The sequence below is a fragment of the Myotis yumanensis genome, unplaced genomic scaffold, assembly GCF_028538775.1.
Source record: "Myotis yumanensis isolate MYYU_CA2020_CCGP unplaced genomic scaffold, mMyoYum1.0.hap1 SCAF_14, whole genome shotgun sequence".
NCBI lineage: Eukaryota > Metazoa > Chordata > Mammalia > Chiroptera > Vespertilionidae > Myotis > Myotis yumanensis.
Window position 1 is genome coordinate 8,424,993 of NW_027223765.1, and position 21,339 is coordinate 8,446,331.

The window sequence follows — 21,339 nt, forward strand, 5'->3', positions numbered from 1 at the left end:
ATTCATAAAGGGCCTGTGTAAAAAAAAACAACAACACCCAAGTCTGTAGTGCAAGCCCTTGGGCTGCCTGCTTGCAGCCTCAATGATGAATGGCATCAATAGAAATTTGAATAAAAGAAAATCCTTGTCCTCTAGGAGTTTAAATTGCAAAGGGAGAAAATGGGACAATAAACAGTTACAAAACCCTATGATGTTTTATGTCAATTATGCTCCCATTGAATAAAAAACGCCTCATGATAAACATTGTAAGTGATACGTACTAGGGTGTTTGGGTCCAGAGAACACCTGGCTCTCATGGGCTGGGGTGGGGGCAGAACAGAGGAGGTGACACCAGAGCTGGGCTTAGAAGGGTCAGTAGAAATTCAGAAGGTTGCAAGTGTAGGAAGTGGAGAAAAGGGGCGGGTGACAGTTCCAGGCAGAGGGAACAGAATAGGCAAAGGCTCAGAGGTGTGAAAAAGCAATTCCCTTTCTAAGAAGTGGGAAGGCTGGAGACATGGTGCTCATGGAGAACAGATACAGAGGAAAGAAAGGAAGGAGCCAGATCATAGAGGGCTTGGCAGCCTGCGTGAGAGTCTCTGGACCAAGGGTTAAGCAGGGTTTATTTGTTGGAGGAACACAGGCATGCTTCTTTCGGCCCAAATTAAACTTTGAATATCTTGGCAATGTCCTATGGTACTCATTTTAAAAATATTCATTAATATACTGCTCATTATGTGTCAGGCACTGTTCTAATAATATGGAAAGACTCATTTAATCCCATCGTCGATCTCAACTGCTAACCTGCATATTAATCACATGGAAGTCTTACAACAGAGAAACCACAGAGTCTTTGAGGATTTCTTTAGTCCATTCCAATGAGGCAGTACTTTGGTCCTATTGTGATGAACCGAGGATTCAGAAATGCACAAGTATCAATGCAAAAAATGACTAAATGTGTACAAGGAAATCATTGCATGAAATGTCACAACTCAAACAGAAGTGTATGTCAATGTCCAGGACCTGCTGTTTTAAATATATTTAAAATTTTTAATAAATTGTGAAAATTGACACTATCTAGAGCAGACAACCTTGCCACACGTGCTGCTTTTGGAGGGCCCTAAGATAAAAACAGCAATTCTTTCATGAATCTTCTTGCTTTTCACATCTTGAGCTAATTTGTAGCATCTCCCTGGTTTCCCTCCAATAAACAACTTCTTCCTTAAATTGGTGGCATTATGTTATTTTTGAGATCTGCATCGCAGAGACTGTACCGCAAGCATGCATGCTCCATCTTGTTTTGCAGAGTGCTGTATATCTAATTAAAGCTTCCCACCAGTCCATAAAAAGACCTAACATTTTTTAAAAAGCAGTTTGTGTTGGAGACGGCTCCAGGGCAGACTGGAGAAGGGGTTTCTTCATTACCAATAAACATATTTGCTTACATTCAAAATTAAGTAATACTACATTACTTTGTACTGGAGCATTTTTAAACATTGCCGAAGCATAATCAGATCACGTCGCCACCTTTATGGTGTGGAAGCAAAAATGGGTCATGTTCTTGCCAGCAGCCCTCCGGCTTCTCAAGAAACACTGGGGATGAATAAATGATTTACCGCCTGCCCAGTACTGCACCCCTCTCTCCGGAAGAGAGTTGGAACTGACTTTATTTACATCAACTTCTTATTCTGTTCCTTTTCATTTATTGTTCTGCTATTCTTACGCCCTTGTTTCCCTCACAGAATGTATTCAAAACCGGAGTTACATAGCCGCAATATAAATAAATACTGTCTTCCGAGGGCTTTGCTATTACAGCCATTGTTTTGTGGTTACTGTTATAGCTCAGGGGCTACAGACCTGGCAGTGGAGGTGGAGGCCTTCAACCACTGGCACTCCCTTAGGAGACCATGAGAGCGGCATTTCCCCCCTGAATGGCGATACCTCCCTGAAAGGAAAAATACATGGCCTTCCAGGTGTCCAGCAACAAAGGAACGAACCCCCACAAACCAAGTTAAGAGCTCTGGCTTAAAGTGCTGCTAGAGCGAGAATGGCAACGTCAAAGTGAGATGATTTTTTATGGTCTTTCTAAGTCAGAGTGACCCTGATCCCAGAGTTGGAGCCTTGACTCAGCCCTGGAGGGACAGAGGCCCCACCCGAGGCCCACACCCTGGGGCATTCCCCAGCCAATGATCCATCACCCCATGCTAGGGCATTGGGGTAACTGGCAGTCCCCCCTTTAACACGAAACCTTGTTATTACCCTGAAGGTTTGCACCTCCCAGACCCTTCATTCTTGCTTCCCAGTCCTCTTCAGGCGTGCAAAATTGATGCTGAGGAGAAAGTCTAGAGCAGTGGTTCTCAACCTTCCTAATGCCGCGCCCCTTTAATACAGTTCCTCATGCTGTGGTGACCCCCAACCATAAAATTATTTTCGTTGCTACTTCATAACTGTTATTTTGCTACTGTTATGAATCGTCATGTAAATATCTGATATGCAGGATGTATTTTCATTGTTACACATGGAACATAATTAAAGCATAGTGATTAATCACAAAAACAATATGTCATTATATATGTGTTTTTCGATGGTCTTAGGCGACCCCTGTGAAAGGGTCATTGGACCCCCAAAGGGGTTGCGAGCCACAGGTTGAGAACCGCTGGTCTAGAGGGAAAGGCTTCTGACATTGGCCAACATTTGCTAAAGCCATCTAGATTTTTCTTCTCCATCCAATTTAAGCAAACTTGGAAAATGCATGCAGCCTTTTTTGGCTTGTGTCCTTTGCTAGGGGTCCTTTCTGAGGGGGGGGTTTGGAAAGAAGTGAGACACAGGAAGGGAAAAGCAGGTTGGTGAACCCTGGCATCAGGCAAGTCCCTTCTTCCAGGAATGCGGGATTGCAGGACTCCCCGAGCACCAAGCTGCCATATCCAAGGTGGGAGGCAGGAGCCCATGCCCGAGCCGAACCGTCCAGGGCCACAGTGACTTCCTATGCGTTAATACTTTCCACCACCTTTTGCCTTCCCGCGCCGTTTCAGGAGGAGGCAGCCTGGCCGAGCCGGGTCTCCCGCTGGCCTTTAAAGCCAGAGCTGCATTCAGATGCTGAGCTTTCTCTCCTTTTGTTTAAATAGCAACAACATTAAAATTCCTTCCATTTGGGTTACCAGGGAGAACGAACTCTAGAGGACAAAAACTGTGCACCTATAGATGAGTGTATATTTAATCTTTTTCTCTCCTTGATTAAACCTGGAGGAAGCTGGGGTGATAAAGTGCGAGCCACCTTCAGCCACCCGCCCCCCCCCCCCCGCCCCAGGGCAGGGACTTAGTCCCCTCCCTCCGATGTCCCCCCGACAGCTCGCGCTGCTTTTCTCGGCCATTATCCCGAGTCCCTGGTGCTTCCTCCTTCGCCGTCCCCGATCCCCCGCGGGCTCCTCGCCGGCCTCCTCACCGCCAGCCGCACCCCCAGACTCACAGCGGCCGCACGCTGCCAGGATGCCCTCCTGCCCCGAGCCCCAGGGCCCGCAGGTGCGCCCCGCCCCGCCCCTCCCGAGACCCCGCCCCTGCGCTCGCGTCACAGTGACGCGCTGCCCGCGCAGGCGCAGCTCGGCCCCGCCCCTCCCCGCTGCCGGCCGCCCGCCTGCTCGGTATTATGATTAGCTCTGGGTGCGGGGAATCGGCGGCCGGGAGGGAGTCTTCGGAGCCGCGGCCGCTGCAGACGGACGCCCGCCTGCGGGCTGAGGTAGGGGGAGCGCAGATCGCGGCCGAGTGCGGCGGCCCTGGGCCGGGGTGCGGGGCGGGCCTCCGCCGCCTGCTCCCTCCGCCGTTGCGGGGCTGGCCGCCCGTGCAGGGGCGCCCGCCGCTGGCGGAAAGTAAGTTGCGCGCTCCGCGCTCCCCGCGCCGGCTGCAGCGCGGGCCCAGGCAGATGCGGGGCCCGGGCTGCGGCGGCCCCGACCCGGGGCGACGGCGACGCGGCCTGGCAGCGAGGCGGCGGCGGGGCCCGGGCGGGAGCCGTCACTGCGGCGACCGGCGGCGGGCGCCCGGAGGCCCTGCCCTTGCGGCCGCGGCGGGATTGCGGCACCTCGGGAGGCGCCCGCATCCCCTCCCCGCCCCGGAGCGGGCCGAGTGCGGCGCCCGCAGGGCCCCGCGCCGCAGCCGGGCTCCCCGCGCCCGGGTTTTCCCATGCGGGGTGTATTCTCCGAATGTGTTTTCCTTTTGCAAACGCATCTGGAAATGTGGCTGCAGCAAGGGGGTTCCTCGGTACAACCGCAGCCTTACAATAGAACGGGGATATTGTTGTCGGTGGAGAAAGGGCAGCGGGGTAAGGAAGGAGGAGCAGTGCGTTCCCGAGGGAGAGCTAGAATTTTTCACATTGGGAAACCTCCGTTCTTTTCCGTAGTCATCGCCTGTTGATTTCTTTCTGGACCATTTTACAGAAACCTACTGCCTTTTACTTGGACTTGGGATCCAGGAAAGTGACAGCCTTTTCTCCCCTGGGGGGTTCCTGAAGCTGTGCTAGTCCTGACAGTTGGACCAGATACAATCTAATAGCTTCCTAGGGGACTTGGTTTCAAGTCCAGTATTTGGGGGACTTTACCAGTAGGGTTCTTAAATCTGTGGATGTCTGGATGTGGGACCTGTCAAACTGTCAAGTAACCCCTGCCCCCCCCCCCATTTAATTGAGTGCATTCTCAGAGTCTTAGGAGCCCATGTTAAAGCTGACTTAATGCCTTTCTCGTTTTATGGTGAAAGGTGAAGCATGGCTTGCAAGTGATGGCACCCCAAATGCTGGCCATCCTATTGGATTCCCACCAAATTCCAATCAAGCATCAGATTCCTCCGTTTGGGTTCATTATACAGAGTTGGGACACTATTCCCAAGTCAGTCTAATTTATCAGAATGTGTATCAGTGCACTTTAAAGCCTGGGGTTGTCAAGGCTTATGTAACCACCCTGTTAATTTATAATCTTGTTACATTGCTTTCCAGATTTATAAAATCATTCCCTTCAGGAAATCTGTCTTCAACGTCTGCTTAAATATTTCTCTTGGAATTGGGTTCCTGAAGAGGAATGTACTGTACAACTGGTGTTTAAAGCATACTAATTAGACAAGTTCCTTTAAAAAAAAAAAAAAAAAAAGCATTGACTCTTTTATCCCACTGTTTAATTTCCCCTAGAAAAACAGACGACATTCCCATTTCACAGAACTAGGAATAAGAGAAGGTACATGACATTCCCAAGGTCATGTGTGGAAGCGGTGTAGTTACTGAAAATCCAGTGGATGGGGTTAACTTTTCCTAATGCTCCATCTTCCAGGCTTTCCGGGCAGAAACTTGGAGTGCCACCTTTCCCTTTTGCAAACCTATAGTTGTTTCTTTTTTAAGTTTTATGCACAAAAAAATTACTCCCACCCTATTAATTTTTTTTTTACTATTCTGAATACAATTTCTTGCAGTGAGATCCATTCATATACAACATATGAGGACTCAGAAGTTATACTGATTTTCATTTTTCCAGAACTGCAATATGGATGGGCCTTTTATGGTTCAGATATAATCCCATAATCCTAAAACGGAGGCTTTTAAATGTCCTTATTAAAATGGAAGGGCGTTCACATTTTTACTCGGCGCAGGAAATACTATTTGTCTGAAGTTTACTGCGGGTGTTTCATATGAAAGTGAAACTGAATAGAAAATAAGAGGTGTTTATTTTTGTCGATACCCAGCAGCCATGGGTCTACGCTTTGGTATAAATAAGGCATGATTTCTTTGCTGTAGCAGCTTGTCTGAGCCTAGGAGCTCATTGCACTGCTTAGGAAGAAAAGGGTACAAGTGAACTTTCCACACGGTCAGAATTATAGGAATTAAGAACATAGGTAAGGAACTCCTAAAGACTTGATTTAACTGTATGCCAGCTCTGTTTGGCTTAACAACCAAAAGTCAAAGTTTTAGCCAACATGCTTTTCTAGGGCAACTATTATTGAGAATTTAGGTACTTCCCAGCCTGCACATATGTGCAGGTCAAGTCTTAGAGCAATTTAGGTGGAAATGTTGACTGGATTCTGGCAGTTTTGAATGTAAACTTAACCTATGATCATTTATTCATGGAGCCTTTGTGTGTGTCTATTTCTGGGGCACCGGGTTAGAGGGTAGCAATAGCTTACAGGCTGGCGGGGACACCAAGGTGAACAGTAGGGTCTGGTGAATGCCTGGGTGAGGCTTAGGCAGATCCCTCAGAAGCACAGAGATGGGGGACAAGGAATCTGACTTGGGGAGGCTTCACAGAGGGGGGTGATGGCTGAACTGCTCTTAGAGGACAGGTGGAGTTCTCAGGTGGAGAAAAGGGGAAAGGGCCCTCAGAGTTCAGGGAGGCTGAGAAGTCAAGGCCAAGTGGTGGAGGGAGGACTTAGATCCAAGTGGGTGAAAGGGAGTTGAGGTAGAAACAGTGCAGCTGTTCTTTTTTTTTAAAGAATATGAAAAGGAAGGGGGAGGAGTAGGGCAATAGCTTTGGGGATGGAGGGGAACGTGCCCTGCTATTTTGCTATAGTTTGGGAGGAGCTGATGTGAAATGCCTGGGACTCAGTGAGCACCGAGTGAACGCTGGAGGTGTGCTGTCTGCACCAGTGACCTGAAGCTACGTTATCCACCCTGTGGGCTCCCTCCTCATTAGTTTTTCTGTACGTGTGTTTGGGGTAGAGGCCTTCTAGGCCATGGGAAACCATTTTCTGCTGGTGGTATGGGAGGAGCGCACCGAAAGAGGGTGTCTGCCTTATTGTTCCTGAACGTGTATTTCTCTGCTGTCACTTCCAGAGCCTCCTGAGATTCTGCTTTGGCACCTCCAGCATTTGGCCTCTGCTCAGGTAGGCTCTTCCACAACAAGTCAGGCCTCATTCCCTCTCCTTACTGTGTCCTGGCCCTCAAACTGCCCCTCTGAGGCTCCTCAGTAGCTATTTCAAAGTCAGAGGCCATTGTCTGCCCATGCCCTGTGATGGCTTAAGTTCTGGAGTGTCTCCAGCCTCAGGCAAGATTGGGTCTGTTTGTCTCTCTAAAGGCAGACTCCTACAGCCACCCATTGGCCGGAAAGGTGACGCAGGTTATGAAACCCCTGCTCCAGTGTGCAGGTTACAGGACGTGCGCTGGTCCAGTCGTAGCCTCAGTGGGCCTCCGTTCACAGAATTATCTTCCTCAAACCCAAAAGAGGGTCAGTTCCTTGAAGGCAGAGACCTTTGATTCCTCCGTCCCCAGACCAGAGTCATGCCTTAGGCATAGCCAGTGTCCCCGGGAAGAATGCCCACGAAGAAGCTTGAAAAAAATCTAAACTTCTGTTTGTGGGTTTTTGTCAGCCTGGTAATAGAAACCATCCCGTTTTAATGCAGCTGGGTTGGATCTAAATTGTTTCACAGTCATAGAACTTGAGGTCTAGAAGCCCGTCTTCTACTCAGTACTAACATGTAGTAGATGCTCAGGAAATGGTGCCTTCCTTCCCGTGTTCTTGGTCGAGTGAATGGCCCCCCTGCTACCACTCTCCACCCAACTCATCCTCGACCCCCTCTGATCTGTCCCTGAGCGTTGACTTCTTAGACTCTGCTTCCAAAATGTGTCTCCTCCGTCACCTCCTCCTCCTCGCTGCCCAGATGCTGGCGGCCCTCAGCATTAAGTCTTCATTTACCTGGAGACATTTTCAGTGTCTCTTCCCTGTCTCCCAGCTCTAGTCTGATCTCCACTTTGCTGCCAGAGTGGTTTGTTGAGCTGTCGTCTCTGACCGCTGTGCCCCGCTCAGGACTCCTCTTTGGCTTCTCAGTGCCAGCTTTCATTTGTTCACTTCGTAAAATGTGATCTGTGAATTTTGGGTCGATGATCTCCTCAGCAGGCTCTGGGATACAGAACTGAATAAAACAGGCATGGGCCTTACCTGGACTGAACTGACCGTTTCTTCTAGTGGGGAACACAGATTATTTATCGCATAATCACACAATTACATAACCACGGCTGTGATAAGGGCTGTAATGAAAAAGGACGTGGTGCTGCGAGAGCACAGGGGTGTGGGAGAGAGTGGTGGTCAGGAAGGTGACCTTTAAGCACAGGCAGAGCTAGCCAGCCCTGAGGAACATCAACTGATTTGCCAGGCCGGTGGGTATCTGCCCCGTGCCGCCCTGTCTGACCTCGTCTCCTGTGCCCTGCGTGTGTGTTTGTCCCAGACACACCCAGCTCTCTCAGGTCTCTGCTGGGAGGCCTCTTTCCCACCAAAACCATGTTCATTTCTTAGTTCAAACTCAGAAAAAGCAATTTCTCTGAGCTCCTTCCTGTGAACTCCAGATTGGAAACACCTTGGGACCCTCCTTGCATGTCCAGCGGAGGTGTGTGGGGCAGTTGGTTGGGCCTGTTAAGAGTGAGGATACATATCAAAACAAGATGGGGAGCTGAGGGTGCAGCCCCTCAGTTCTGGACCCTCCTGGGAGGAAGGCCAGTTCTGGAAAGGTGTGCAAAGATGTGTGATTTTGATCACACTCACACCTTGCTCATATGTATTATTGCACGTAGCTTTCATAGTCACTGTCCAGGGTGGCTAGTATCTCTGTTGTATGAAGATGTGCCTGTTTGAGAAGTTGGGTCATGTGTTGGGCTCCAGATCCTGTGGCACTGGCCCCACTGCGCTGTGATGTTGCCCCTTATATTTGCTGAATAAATGAATTTTGATCATTTTTAAAGTGTGCCTTTATGGTGGATTTAAGAGAAAAGTTGACCATGTGGTATTTTGAAATGCCGAATCTTAGGGTGCTGTCCCCGCTCCTCTCTGATGTCCTGCCCCCCTCTGTGTACACACCTCTCAGGCCATCATATTGTCTTCATATTGCACAGCGAGGGGAACATGCTTGAATAATAGATCTAACTGAGCTTAATTAATATTCAGTCACGTTGGTCCTTCCATACTAGAGATTATATTTTACATAACGTAAGTTTTACTGTATAATTTATCTAGGTAAAGTTCATTTTATTTATTATTTTTTTCAATTACAGTGGACACACAATATTATATTAGTTTCAGCTCTACAACATAGTGATCAGACGTTATCACAAAGTGATCACCCCAGTAAGTCTGGTACCTATATGACACCGTACATAGTTATTACAATATCATTGACTGTATTCCCCGTGCTGGACTTTACATCCCTGTGAGATGAAGTTCACTTTAGAGTTAGAACAATGTATTAAATAATTGGTGGGCAAATTATGTAGCAGAGCGTAATGTTTTTGTGGCTCTCTTTTTGAAATAGTTTAAACATTGTGTAGCTTTTTTTATTCATTTGTTTTTTACTTGGACCAAAGCAGAGTGGTTGAACTTTAAAGTAAAGTTTGACTTTCTGTTTTACCTCATTTTCTACAGGTCAGACAGTTCTCTCCTTATTGGCATAAAGCCTTATGAGTAAGTACTGCTGGAGAAGTGTGGAGTGAGAATATTCAGGCTGCTGTTTTAGGGCTTGATTCTATCCTTTGCCCAACTATTTTGTGAGTATTTGCTAATCTTGCAAAGGAAAATCCTTTTTTAGAAACAAATGGAGGAAATGTAATTTGCAAAGTCCATTAAAGTGGCAGTTTTGGGAAGGACGAAGTTTTTAAGTAGAAAACAGAACCTCCCCAAGTTTCCCATTCATTTTGAGCAGGTGAGATTTCATGATCGTTGCCTAAATGGTGAACCATTAGGTATTTTTCAGGATCATCCTTCTTAGCCCTGATGAACTTACCTCCCTTGTACCTCAAGTCATAACCTCTCCCCAACTGGTGTTCTTTGCAGAGTCAGCCAGTGGTCTGCTATCCGCCTGTTTCCCCCACTTTCAGGAACCATGTTCTTGACTCCCGTGGGAGGGCAAGCCATGGGCTGTGGGCTGCCCCTGTCCACGGGGGTCCTGCCTTTTGTATCCTCTGCACTTCCTTTGACATAGCTCCCCTCGGCTAACTTGTATAAATATTTATTTATTTTTATACATAGATAACTTCTTTGTAAGAGTCTAAAGGACTGTGTTGTGTCCTACACAATTAGGGCTCAAGTATTTTTGCTGGTGAAAATAGACTCAGTGTACCTGTTGCTTCCTCAGCCTGCAGGAATTGCATACCTTATTCCTTCCTCGAGGGAAGCAAACTATTTCATTGAATGTCTTGTTTATTAACATGACATAAAATAGGGTTTAGACAATGTATTTTCAGGGAAATTGGTTTATCTCACAGATCTCAATGGAAAAGTAAATTGTGTACAGAAAGTAAAAAATTTAATAACCTCCACCTTTCCTAGGTTATAAAAGCAGTGCACATTCACTGCCAAAACTTAAAATGCATACTAGTAAAGAGAAAAAAATTATATAATCTTAGCAGTTTAGTATTTGGGTATTTTTAACATAAAAGCATGTACAAATTGTATGCTTTTTCAAAAAAATTGGGATCCTATGCCATGAAATTTGGCATGTGAGTTTTTTTTCTTACTATTTTATTGTGAGGATTTCTCCACGAGATTAAATAGCCTCAAAAAACGGCAGCATAATGTTAATGTTAGGTGTACTGTAATTTAACCATTTTCTTATTGTAGACCTTTAGGTTATTTGTGATTATTTTGCAAATATAACTGAACATTGTTGAATATAAATATTTGTCCTTGTCTTTATTTCATTAAGACATAAATCTCAAAGTAAGATTTTAAAATTAAGTGTATGCATCATTTTAAGGTTCCTCATACATGTATTGCCAAATTGCTTTTCAGAAAGGTAATTTGCAGTCCCACAGTGTGAGGGAGTCCCCAAATGATTCTGTCTTTCAGTCCGTCAGTGAAATGTTAGGTGTTTATGGATTGGTTTATTTTTTTCTGTTTCAACCTTCTTTTTTGATCATATGTGTGTGCTTTTTAAGATAGTTTATTGATTTTTAGAGAAAGGGAAAGGGCGGGGGGGAGAGAGAGAGAGAGAGAGAGAGAGAGAAACATCAGTGTGAGAATGCACCATCAATTGGCTGCTTCCTGTATGCCCCCTACTGGGAATCGAGCCCACAACCCAGGCATGTGCCCTTGACTGGGAATCAAACAGGCAACCTCTTTGTTCATGAGACAACTTCCAGCCAACTGAGCCACACCAGCCACGACTGACTATCTATAATAATAAAAGGGTAATATGCAAATCAACCGAACAGCAGAACGACAGTCCAGATGACCTTCCGGACGAAGCCAGGGCTGCGAGGGCCGAGCCCCTTGCACGAGTTTTGTGCATCGGGCCTCTAGTATCTTAATAACCATCTTTGTCACAGTATCAGTGGGGTGGGGGAGTCTGGGGCTGGGGGGAATGGGTAGGCAGTTAAAATGGGTTCTGACAGTGTTAATAAAAGCTTTGAAAGAGAGGTTTGGTTATTGAGTTTTTAAAGTCTCCATAACTTCCAACTTATTTTCCTGGCAGAGAAGTAACTGTGGGTTGACTTTATTTATTTTGGAGTAATTTCTACACACCAGCTTTTGCTGAAGTCATTATTTATTATGTGAGCGCTTTCTACCTGGGCTGTCACCATACTAATTTTTAAAGTCTCACTTACCCTTTGGTGTAGACGTAGTGACATGCTTAGCATTTTTCATCAGTTAACAAGAGGCACTACCTTTTAGGAATTTGAACTTGTTACCTGTGCTACTGGCCCAGGTTTTATGGTGTGGTTGTTAACCCCTTATCTCTACAAACACCGAGTACTACTCTCCATCAGTTAATAGATGTCTGGTTCCTGAATACATTGATTCCTTGACCTGAAGCTATCTTGGACTATAGCTTGTTTTACTTAGAGGAAATAAAGATGACTTAACTCAGTACTTCAAGGGATCGATCCACATTGGCAACCCCATCACTGCCTTGCGGGACTGGGGGCAGGCTTTTCAGCCTGGCGTTCCTGGTCACCTCAGTGACCCCTGAGTCCATTAAAATTGACTACTTAGAAGAAAACTTTCAGAACATACCTTAGCAGGCAGTTACTTTCCATTGGGAAATACTTGCTTAGACATTTGGAGGTACTAGTTTTGCCTGGTAGGACATTTCTCATAGTAAATAATTGACTTTAACATTTTAATTTATAGTTCCATCTTAATGCTGTCCAGTGATTGCAGACTGACACTACCTGATCACCATATAGTAATGATTGTCCAATCCAGTGGAAACCTCTGGATTCTTCCATAACCTTGGAGCTGCTGCTTCATCTTTGATTTCTAGCTTATACTGACAACTGCCAGTGGGAGGAGTGCTATTCCAGAAATGTGGGCTATTGTGTTTTTGGTTTTTAAAAAATATAGAGGAAGGGAGAGGGATAGAGAGTTAGAAACATCAATGAGAGAGAAACATCGATCAGCTGCCTCCTGCACACCTCCTACTGGGGATGTGCCCGCAACCAAGGTACATGCCCTTGGCTGGAATCGAACCTGGGACCTTTCAGTCCGCAGGCCAACACTCTATCCCAGGGGTGGGCAAACTTTTTGACTCGAGGGCCACAATGGGTTCTTAACCTGGACCAGAGGACCAGAACAAAAGCATGGATGGAGTGTTTGTGTGAACTAATATAAATTCAAAGTAAACATCATTACATAAAAGGGTACGGTCTTTTTTTTTTTTAGTTTTATTCATTTCAAACGGGCCGGATCCGGCCCGTGGGCCGTAGTTTGCCCAGGGCTGCTCTATCCACTGAGCCAAACCGGCTAGGGAATGTGGGCTATTGTTTACTTGGGATGACGAGATCATCAGGGTTGTGTTTCTTTTGCTTGACCTGGAGGTTGTTGATGTTTCCTAGGATTTCATCTTCTGTCTTCCTTTCGGCCTGTGCCATTTCTGTTGGAGCCATCTTTGAAAGTTCGGCGGCAAGGTCGGGGCTAATACTGAGGGAATGCTAGTTCCTCCACTCAAGTTGGCTCTTCTATAAACATACAGTTCTGTCTGATATTTCCCCTGAGTAAGAATTACAGTTTTCAGTTTTTATATTTGAGGAAGATATCAGATAATTTCCACGTGTAAGAAGCTTAAGTCCAATTTTAGTGTGGCTTTTCAAAAACTCTTGTAGTTGTTTGTATTAGAGGGCACATTTTTTGTAGTTGTTAGTCCTCAGTGGAGGATATTTTTTCATTGATGTTTAGAGAGAGTAGAAGGGAGGGTCAGAGACAGAGAAACATCGATGTGAGAGAGACATTGATTGGTTGCTTCCTGTATGCGCCCTGACCTGGGCTGGGGATCAAGCCTGCAACCAAGGTACATGCCCTTGACCAGAATCGAACTTGTGACCTTCAGTCCACAGGCTAACGCTCTAACCACTAATCCAAATCGGCTAGGTTGAGGGCACATATTTTTTTAAAGCATGTCATTTGTTTGGGAGGTTTTTGTACGTTTGAATATTGGCAGTCTGATTTTGTGGGGAAATTTGTACTATCCCAAACAAAACAGAGAGAGGTTATAAATGTGGCCTAGTTTTTGCACATGGCCTTTTTGTTCAACGCCTCTCCTGTCTCGTGCTGTGGCTTGGTTCCGAGTTACCCAGGCGGAGCCACCTCAGTTCACTGGGCCATCTGCCCTCACCTCTCCCAGGGGAGGAGTGAGTAGCAGGCATTGGTTGTATACAGACCACGCTGCAGTGGTGGTGATGTCAGTGACAAGCGAAAAGAGAATTTTGACAAGAATAACAGGGTGACTTCCAAAATGACAGGAGGTTTAACAGAGGCTGGTTCTACAACTGTTTTCAGCAGCTTGCAAAATGTGTATGGGGCCACCCACACTTCCTTCCTCTTCTCCAGCCACGCCCGCCCGCACACAGCTTGCTTCTCTCCTCAGTGGGCGAACATCAGCATATTCTTGCAACACACACTAGTACTTCTCCCGCAGATCCTGTGAACACTCGACTACTTGGGCTGTCTCATTTAGGTCCAGCCTGGTTTCATGCATGTGTGAGCATTTGCCAAATTAGAAGACTGCTTTAGAACGGCCCAGCTTAGTGGTTTTCTTACTTTAAAAGATGCCATCTTAGCTATGTAACATTATAAATATTGATTTAGAATAACTTGGTGCATGGGAAAATGTTCATCATATAGAAGAAAATCTAACTCTTTGTATACGGCATCTTAGTGTTGTAAAGAAGCATAGGTTTAAAGGATATGTACTCAAATCCAAAGGGAGGTCATTCTAAGTGAGGTTCTGGGTGGAGTTTCTACCGCTGTTGTGCTTTTCTGCATTTTCCAAATTGTCTAAAGTGAACTTGTATTATTTTGTGAGGAAAAATACCTAAAAATGGATACAGCTCCCCCTCTGGGTCCCTGTGCTCACGCTCGAGGGTATTCCATTTTATTTAAAAAACTAGAGGCCCGTTGCACGAAGATTCACGCAATAGGCCTTCCTTCCCCTGTCTGCCAGCACTGGGACCCAGGCCTTTGGTCCGGCCGCAGCAGCGAGGCTTGGCTTCTCTGCTCTGGCCACAGCGAGGCTTGGCTTCTCAAGCAGAGAAGCCAAGCCTCTTCAGTCTTCAGTCTTCACTCCGTGCCTGCATATGCAAATTAACCACCATCTTTGTTGGGTTAATTTGCATACTCATCCTGATTGGCTGGTGGACGTAGCAGCGTGACACCCAATTTGTATGTTTCTCTTTTATTAGTGTAGATTTTGTCTGAACCTATATTAGACATAGAAAATAATTTGGAAGGCTGTTTACTAAAACATTAACAGATTATATGCTGAGATATTTCTTCCATACGTAAAACAAAATTACTAAAAGGAAAATGATAGGGCAGGAGAAAAAGCAGGAAACAGCTTATAAAGTTATGAACAATATGGTCACACCTTTGTAAAACAAAAAAAGAAGTTGCGTATGAATCTTTGCAGAAAGACCTCCAAGATATTAATAGTGCTGGTCTTCAGTGGTAGGACTGTGGATACCTCTTTATTTCCTGATTTCTAGTCTATATTTTTTGAGACTTTTCGGTAAGAATGTTTTACTTTGATGGGAAAAAATGTAAAGAAATAGTCCTTTTTTGAAGGATAGATTTGATAGAAAGTCATCTTAGTATCAATTTAAAAGCAAGTACTTAGATTCTGTGTGATGTTTTATTGAAAAATCATCAGACTTTGATGCTCAACTAGAGACATTATTTCCTTTATCAATCTTACAGCACCCATTTTCAATTTCATACATGTTAGGAAAATGAACAGCAGGATTTTTATGAAAGCCACAGAGATAATAGCTCAGTAAATTCATTCTCTTGAAGTAGAGGGGTGCGCCGGGCCAGCTCAGCCAAGGGTTCGGTGAGCCTGAGGGGGGGGGGGGGCGGGGGGGGGCAGCGAAGGACGTAGAAAAGACAAAGAGAATAAGCTGGGTCTAGGTGGATCTCCTGTGCCTGGCTAAGGCCACAGAGAAGACCCAGACAGCAAGCTGAGCCTTTATTTTATAGTCAGAGGTAAACAAGGTAGTGGTCGCCATAGTTACAGTGTTCTTGTGAGTTTCACTTGTTTTGGCAGCACTTGCTGCATCTCCCTCAGCCCATTAGCTACCCAGATAAGATCTAGGGAGGTCATAAGGTCAAGCCTAATTATTTGAAGAGGGCTGTGCCCTCTAAGCTGGGATGCTGGAAGCCGGTCCATCCTTGCTGCTTGACACAGTCGCTGCAGGGAAGAAACATCTTCACAGCATATGTTTCAAGGGACCTGGCATATATGGCATACTGTTCTTGATATGTTTGCTCCCCTTCTTAGCGCTATGTGTTTTAACCAGGGTCACCTCTCTGAGAAAAGTTGTTTCCCCAGGTGGGAATTTTTCCCTGGAGTTAGGGATTAACAGGACTAAGGAAGGGAATAAATCAGTAAAACCCCTTAACTAAGTGCCAGGTGGGTAGTTAATCACCTTAACTGCGAATAATCACGCTTAAGCTACATAACCTTTACTTAGGATAATCTCCTTCAGTTACTTCCTTGTAGTTTAACAGAACAGTAGAGTAGTGACCTTGGAATGGAGATAACAAACACCCTAACCTTTAGAATAGAATGGATAGGATTAAAATCAAATGGTATAAAATGGTATAAATACAGATGTAACAGGAGAATAAAAATAGAACCTAGCTGGAGTACCTAGAGAGAGAACCTAAAGACAGAACCTGGCTAGGCTGCTGATCAACTGAATGCTGTCTCAGTGTCATTTCTTCTTCGCCGACTCCGTCCACACCTTTGGGAACCCCTGGACCTGCTGGGGTTGGACCCCAACTCTGGGACTTGTTTGTGGTTTTGCCAACAGGTCAGTCCGAGGCTTAACCCTATAGCTGCTCCCTACAGAGGGGAAGACTGAAAGAGTGTCTAATTGGGTGAGGGGGAATGCAATCATCAGAACAGCAATGGTGGTGGAGGTAGCTAGTGCTTCATGCATGCTTTCTCTACGCTAGCCTTTATACTAAACACTTTACCCACATTAATTCAGTTACCACAACCCATGAGGTTCTGTTTTTACACTGTAGTTTCTAATGAGGAAACTCATCACTCATAGAGATCAGGGTTTGCTGAGGTCCCGTGGCTAGTGATTGGTGAGCTGCAATTCCAGTCCAGCCATTGGCCTTCAGAACCAGTGCCACCCACACTACCTTGCCATAGAGACTGTGGATGAAAGAGAGAAGCAGGCACAGGTGATGGGAGGAGCTACTGTATCCCACTTGGAGCTGAAGGACCCGGTGCATCCCAGGGATCACCTGGCATTAGATGCCGGCCTGTGCCCTTGACTTTGCTGGCCCCGTTTTGTGCTATAGAACTGTCTCCTCTCTCCATGCCCTCATTCCCAGCAACACACTTGTTTTTACACCCACCTTTCCTGCCTACTTTCCCCCAAGCTCATGTGAGCTTGAATTAATGGTATGGACACTAACCCGTAGTGTATTGCATAAATTGCCTTTGGCCTAGTATTATGACTGTCTAGGCCTCTCAGTTATTTGTGTGATATTTAGTGTCCTGGAAAGGCCTGTAAGGCTTCCTCTAGTCAATCCTCCCTCACTGTGCCATGAATGTCGATGTCAGTGAGCTGCTCACATTCTCTGTGTCCATAATGATAGTTTCTTCTCTACTATCAAGTAGAAAGCCTCTAGTGCAAAGGTGTTTGGTGTGTTCCCTGGTGGTGGCACTGCTGTGGATTTCTGCTGGCTTGCTGGAGGACGGGGGGCGGGGTGGGGGGGGGGGGGGGGGGAGTTTGCCTCCTGAGCTACTGGAGTGAGTGTTTCCTGAGCCTGGAGCGGCTTCTGCAGGCAGGTTGGGCTTGGGAGCCAGGCTGAGTGGGTTGGAGCCCTGGACTGCTGCTTAGTGGGCACCTTGAGCCTCACTGTGCCTTCCCTGCAGGCTCTCGGTGAGGAGTCTGTGACGTACGGATTTGGTGCCTGCTGTCAGGAGGCATTTAGAAGATGGCCAGTTTAGTGTTGTTCAGTATTATCATTTCTTCCTCCTTCCAGTGGAATCATCTCTCTGAGCTGTCTACCTGGAACGATCTCTAGGTATCTGTTCACTGTGAGATTCCTGTTGACTACAAAGATTCCTGGAACCGGTTGCAGTTCACAGAGGGGAGAAAGATAATGGGGGATGGGTCACTAAAGACAAATATGCCATTTTTATGTTTGGACCCAGCCTTAGGGTATATAATTTGACTTTAAGCAAATTTAAAACAAATGGAACTAAACTAAAATATTTTTCTGTGTTTTCTTTTAGGAGAAAAAAGCAACTAACAAAACACAGAAATAAGAAGGATTATTCAATATGCAGTTTGCAGGGTATGTCTCGGAGCCAGTACAAAGTCACCTTTGCTTTATGTAACCCACGTCTTCACAGTTGGCATTGGTGTTCACAGTGCGAGATCCTCAGAGATCAAAAAAGATTTAGTTGTTTCCTACACTAACTCACAATACACTTGATAGTGAGATTAGACAGTGGACTAATACTTTAAGAGTTGCTCACTAACAAGGATATTTTTCCTCCCAACCTTAAGTTAATTATGATGTCCTGCTTTTAGGAATACAATTGTAGTTTTATAGACACTGAAAAGGGGGTATGTGTACAAAGGAAGTAAATTCTTTGATAGTGAGAGTGAGGAATCATTTCACTACAGGGTAGTCTTTCTTTACAAGAGATCCTATAAGATTCGTTCCCATGAACTTGCTAGTAGATTAAAAATTATTTCATAGTGCCCTTTTGCTGGCACAGTTCTGAGGAATGTCATAGAGTGTTAATTGTGATTACCTCTGGGTACCCCAGAAAAGACTTTTTTCCTTATCTCTCTATTTACTACTATTATAATAAAAATTTTAAATTAATTAAATTAAAATTTAATTTAAACAAACAGATTTATTTATAAAATGTGATTTATATAGCCACTTTCCAGGAAGTGCATCTAAACTAAAGTGATAGATGGAAAAAATATGTATTATATAACTTGGGGGCATACTGAAGAAGTTTGTTTTGAAAACTGAAGTTGTATTTGCAATAGTAACATTGACTTGGGTAGAATTTTAAGAATAATTACTGCCCTTATAATTAATTGAAGTTAAAGATTTAAAGATACTTTTCTGTCCCCTGGAGTTAGCTTAGAGTTCTATTTTTGAAAATTAAATATGCTTAAATTAAACTTTTTTGGGGGGAACTACTGTCTAAATAAAGTAAGATCTTACCATTTAGATTTTCCTGTTAATCTTATTAAAATTATTAACTCAGATACAAGGATAACACACGGTATAGAAAAAATTTGCTTCCCCAACACTTATACATACTACTGGTTTCTTATTTAAACAATCTTAGTAGAAACAATTAATAATGTAGTTTCTAAAATTAATTTGCAGAAACAGTGTAGCATAATGGTTCAGAGCACAGGTTTTAGTGTCAGACGCCTCACCTCTTGTGCCCGCTGGCCTGTTGCTTAGGCCAAGTTACTTACTACTCTGAGCCTCAAAACAGGGCCACATGTCCTTATCTCTGAGAGCAATTGTAAGGATTGAATGAGGATGACGAAAAACATTTCGCATGTTTTGACTTATTTTGTTTATTTAAATATGTATGGGGGGGTAGTGACTCATATCATTTTCATTTGCATGGGAGATTGACTTTATGCCTCTTATAGTTGACATTTTAACTCTTAAGATAGTGTCTTAAATGTAACATTGTTTAGAGTAGTCAAATGTTTATAAAGGGTGTGGGCTTTGAAATGAAAATTCAGTTTCCATTTACTTACTTCAGGCTTCTCTTAAAAATTTTCTTTAATGAAATTATAAAAGGAAATGTTACAGAAACTTAATTTTGTTTCTTCTCTTATTTTGTAGATGCCCATGGCAACATTGAAAATGAATTCCTTATTTTCACCAGATATTCTTATATGAGAAGACACGTTTCAAACAGTTTGGATAGTTTTTCTTCTGTTGGACCAACATGGCAGGATTCAAGCGAGGGTACGACGGGAAGATTGCTGGGTTGTATGATCTGGACAAAACCTTGGGCCGAGGTCACTTCGCAGTGGTTAAGCTTGCCAGGCATGTCTTCACAGGTGAAAAGGTGGCAGTAAAAGTTATTGACAAGACCAAGTTGGACACACTAGCCACTGGTCACCTTTTCCAAGAAGTGCGGTGCATGAAACTGGTGCAGCACCCCAACATCGTGCGTCTCTATGAAGTGATTGACACCCAGACCAAACTGTATCTCATTCTGGAACTTGGGGATGGAGGAGATATGTTCGATTACATAATGAAACACGAGGAGGGACTTAATGAGGACTTGGCCAAGAAGTACTTTGCTCAGATAGTTCATGCTATATCTTATTGCCATAAACTCCACGTGGTTCACAGGGACTTGAAACCTGAGAATGTGGTCTTCTTTGAAAAACAAGGTCTTGTGAAGCTGACGGACTTTGGTTTCAGCAACAAATTTCAGCCAGGAAAGAAGCTCACTACCAGCTGTGGGTCTCTCGCATATTCTGCGCCAGAAATTCTGCTTGGGGATGAGTATGATGCACCTGCAGTAGGTAGGTCACCTGCCAATACCTGCTCACTTGAATTCTAGTGGCTAGAGTGCAGTGGGTCAGGTCCGTTGTTTCGTGTTTGTTTGTTGTTGTTTTTTAAATCTAAAAATAATTTCTAAGATAATTTCTATTAAATGCATCTTAATGAACAGATTGCGTTTTATGAATGCCATATAGCCCTAAAGTTGGCCATTATTTTACCTTTTAAGTGGCAAATGTTTATAAGGTATTTTTGTCAGAACAAAGGAAAACAAGGAAGTTATCATTTAAGGTAATCTCTTATCAGCTTATGGTTTGTATAATAAGTGAGTTTTGGGAAACCTTGACATATTCAAGCCGAGAGTGGTGTTAGACTAGAAGCCACGTTTAATGCACTGAGGTAGTTACTCCTCGCTCTGCTCTAGTCCTCGGATAAAATACCTCACACACCCTCCTTAAGCGTCTTCTAGAGCAGCAGTCGCCAACCAGCCGGTGGTCCGTGAGGTCCGAAAGTTGGCGGCCGCTGTTCTAGAGGATCTAGAAAATGGGTGGCCCCAGAAGACCTGATTGCAGCATTACGTGTAGAATCTGTTCAGATATTTAAATGTTTTCCCTGAGAATTTTGTAAAGGATTGCTCCTTCCCATACAGATAGAACAACCTGAGCCACGATACCTTTGGGATAGAACTTTGACGTAGGCCTGAAGGATTGGAAATTTCCTCTTTGGTTTATGTAAATCTGCTGAAATAGCTTATGTCATGGATTGGTAACTCCTTGCTTCTATTTCAGATTTATTCCAGGAAAGCCGTGCATGCCCTTGCTTTCCCAGTGCTTCCCAAGCTGCACCAAGTCTGTGTGGAGTTTCATTTCCCACCTCAGTAGCCGCCCACTAGAGGCAGATGTCCTAGCAATGGCCCAGTGTTTCCTGACCTGGTTAAAGTTTATATTAGTTACTCTTCCACTGCTGCCCTGGACACATGGGCCTGATGGGTTCCGATTGGGAGACCTTAGGCGGTGGCCCAGTTTTAGTTCCGAGCGTGGAGATTGGGATCATATTTTTTGAGGGAAGATTTATGCCTCTCCTCTGCATAGGGAAGGAAGTTGGTCTGTTAAATTTAACATAGTTCCTTGTTTGTTTCATTTTAAAGTAAACGTAAAGCTTGCATTGTCCCTGCCCAGCGAAGCTGCATGGCCACCTGGGTCCCGCACGGTCACACACGTGGCATTCAGTTGTCAAGAACTGGGAATGGAAGTCGCTGTGCTAGCATCGGTTATGAAAAGCATGTCCATACAAACGTGCCACACACGCTCCAAACCCAGCCACCAAGTGCAGCGTCACTTACTCTGAAAGATGCCTTTTACAAAGTATAACATCATCGTGAGTCATATAA

The 21,339-nt window shown here is 44.8% G+C and overlaps 1 protein-coding gene across 3 annotated transcripts in view; it reads left to right on the forward strand.

Moving 5' to 3' along the window:
• The first annotated feature begins 3,602 nt into the window (after positions 1-3,602).
• The window catches only part of SNRK (SNF related kinase), a 40,880-nt gene continuing 23,143 nt past the window's right edge, over positions 3,603-21,339 (forward strand). Inside the window, exons 1-5 of one of the 3 annotated variants that reach the window (XM_070391618.1) lie at positions 3,603-3,709; positions 6,776-6,825; positions 17,677-17,738; positions 19,278-19,403; positions 19,499-19,972. In XM_070391618.1, the coding sequence (XP_070247719.1) occupies positions 3,620-3,709; positions 6,776-6,825; positions 17,677-17,738; positions 19,278-19,403; positions 19,499-19,972 (802 nt within the window). In that variant the 5' untranslated portion in view covers positions 3,603-3,619. Of the gene's footprint in view, positions 3,710-6,775; positions 6,826-17,676; positions 17,739-19,277; positions 19,973-21,339 lie in introns of all 3 variants that reach the window. The other 2 variants (XM_070391617.1, XM_070391616.1) reach the window with 2 other exon arrangements.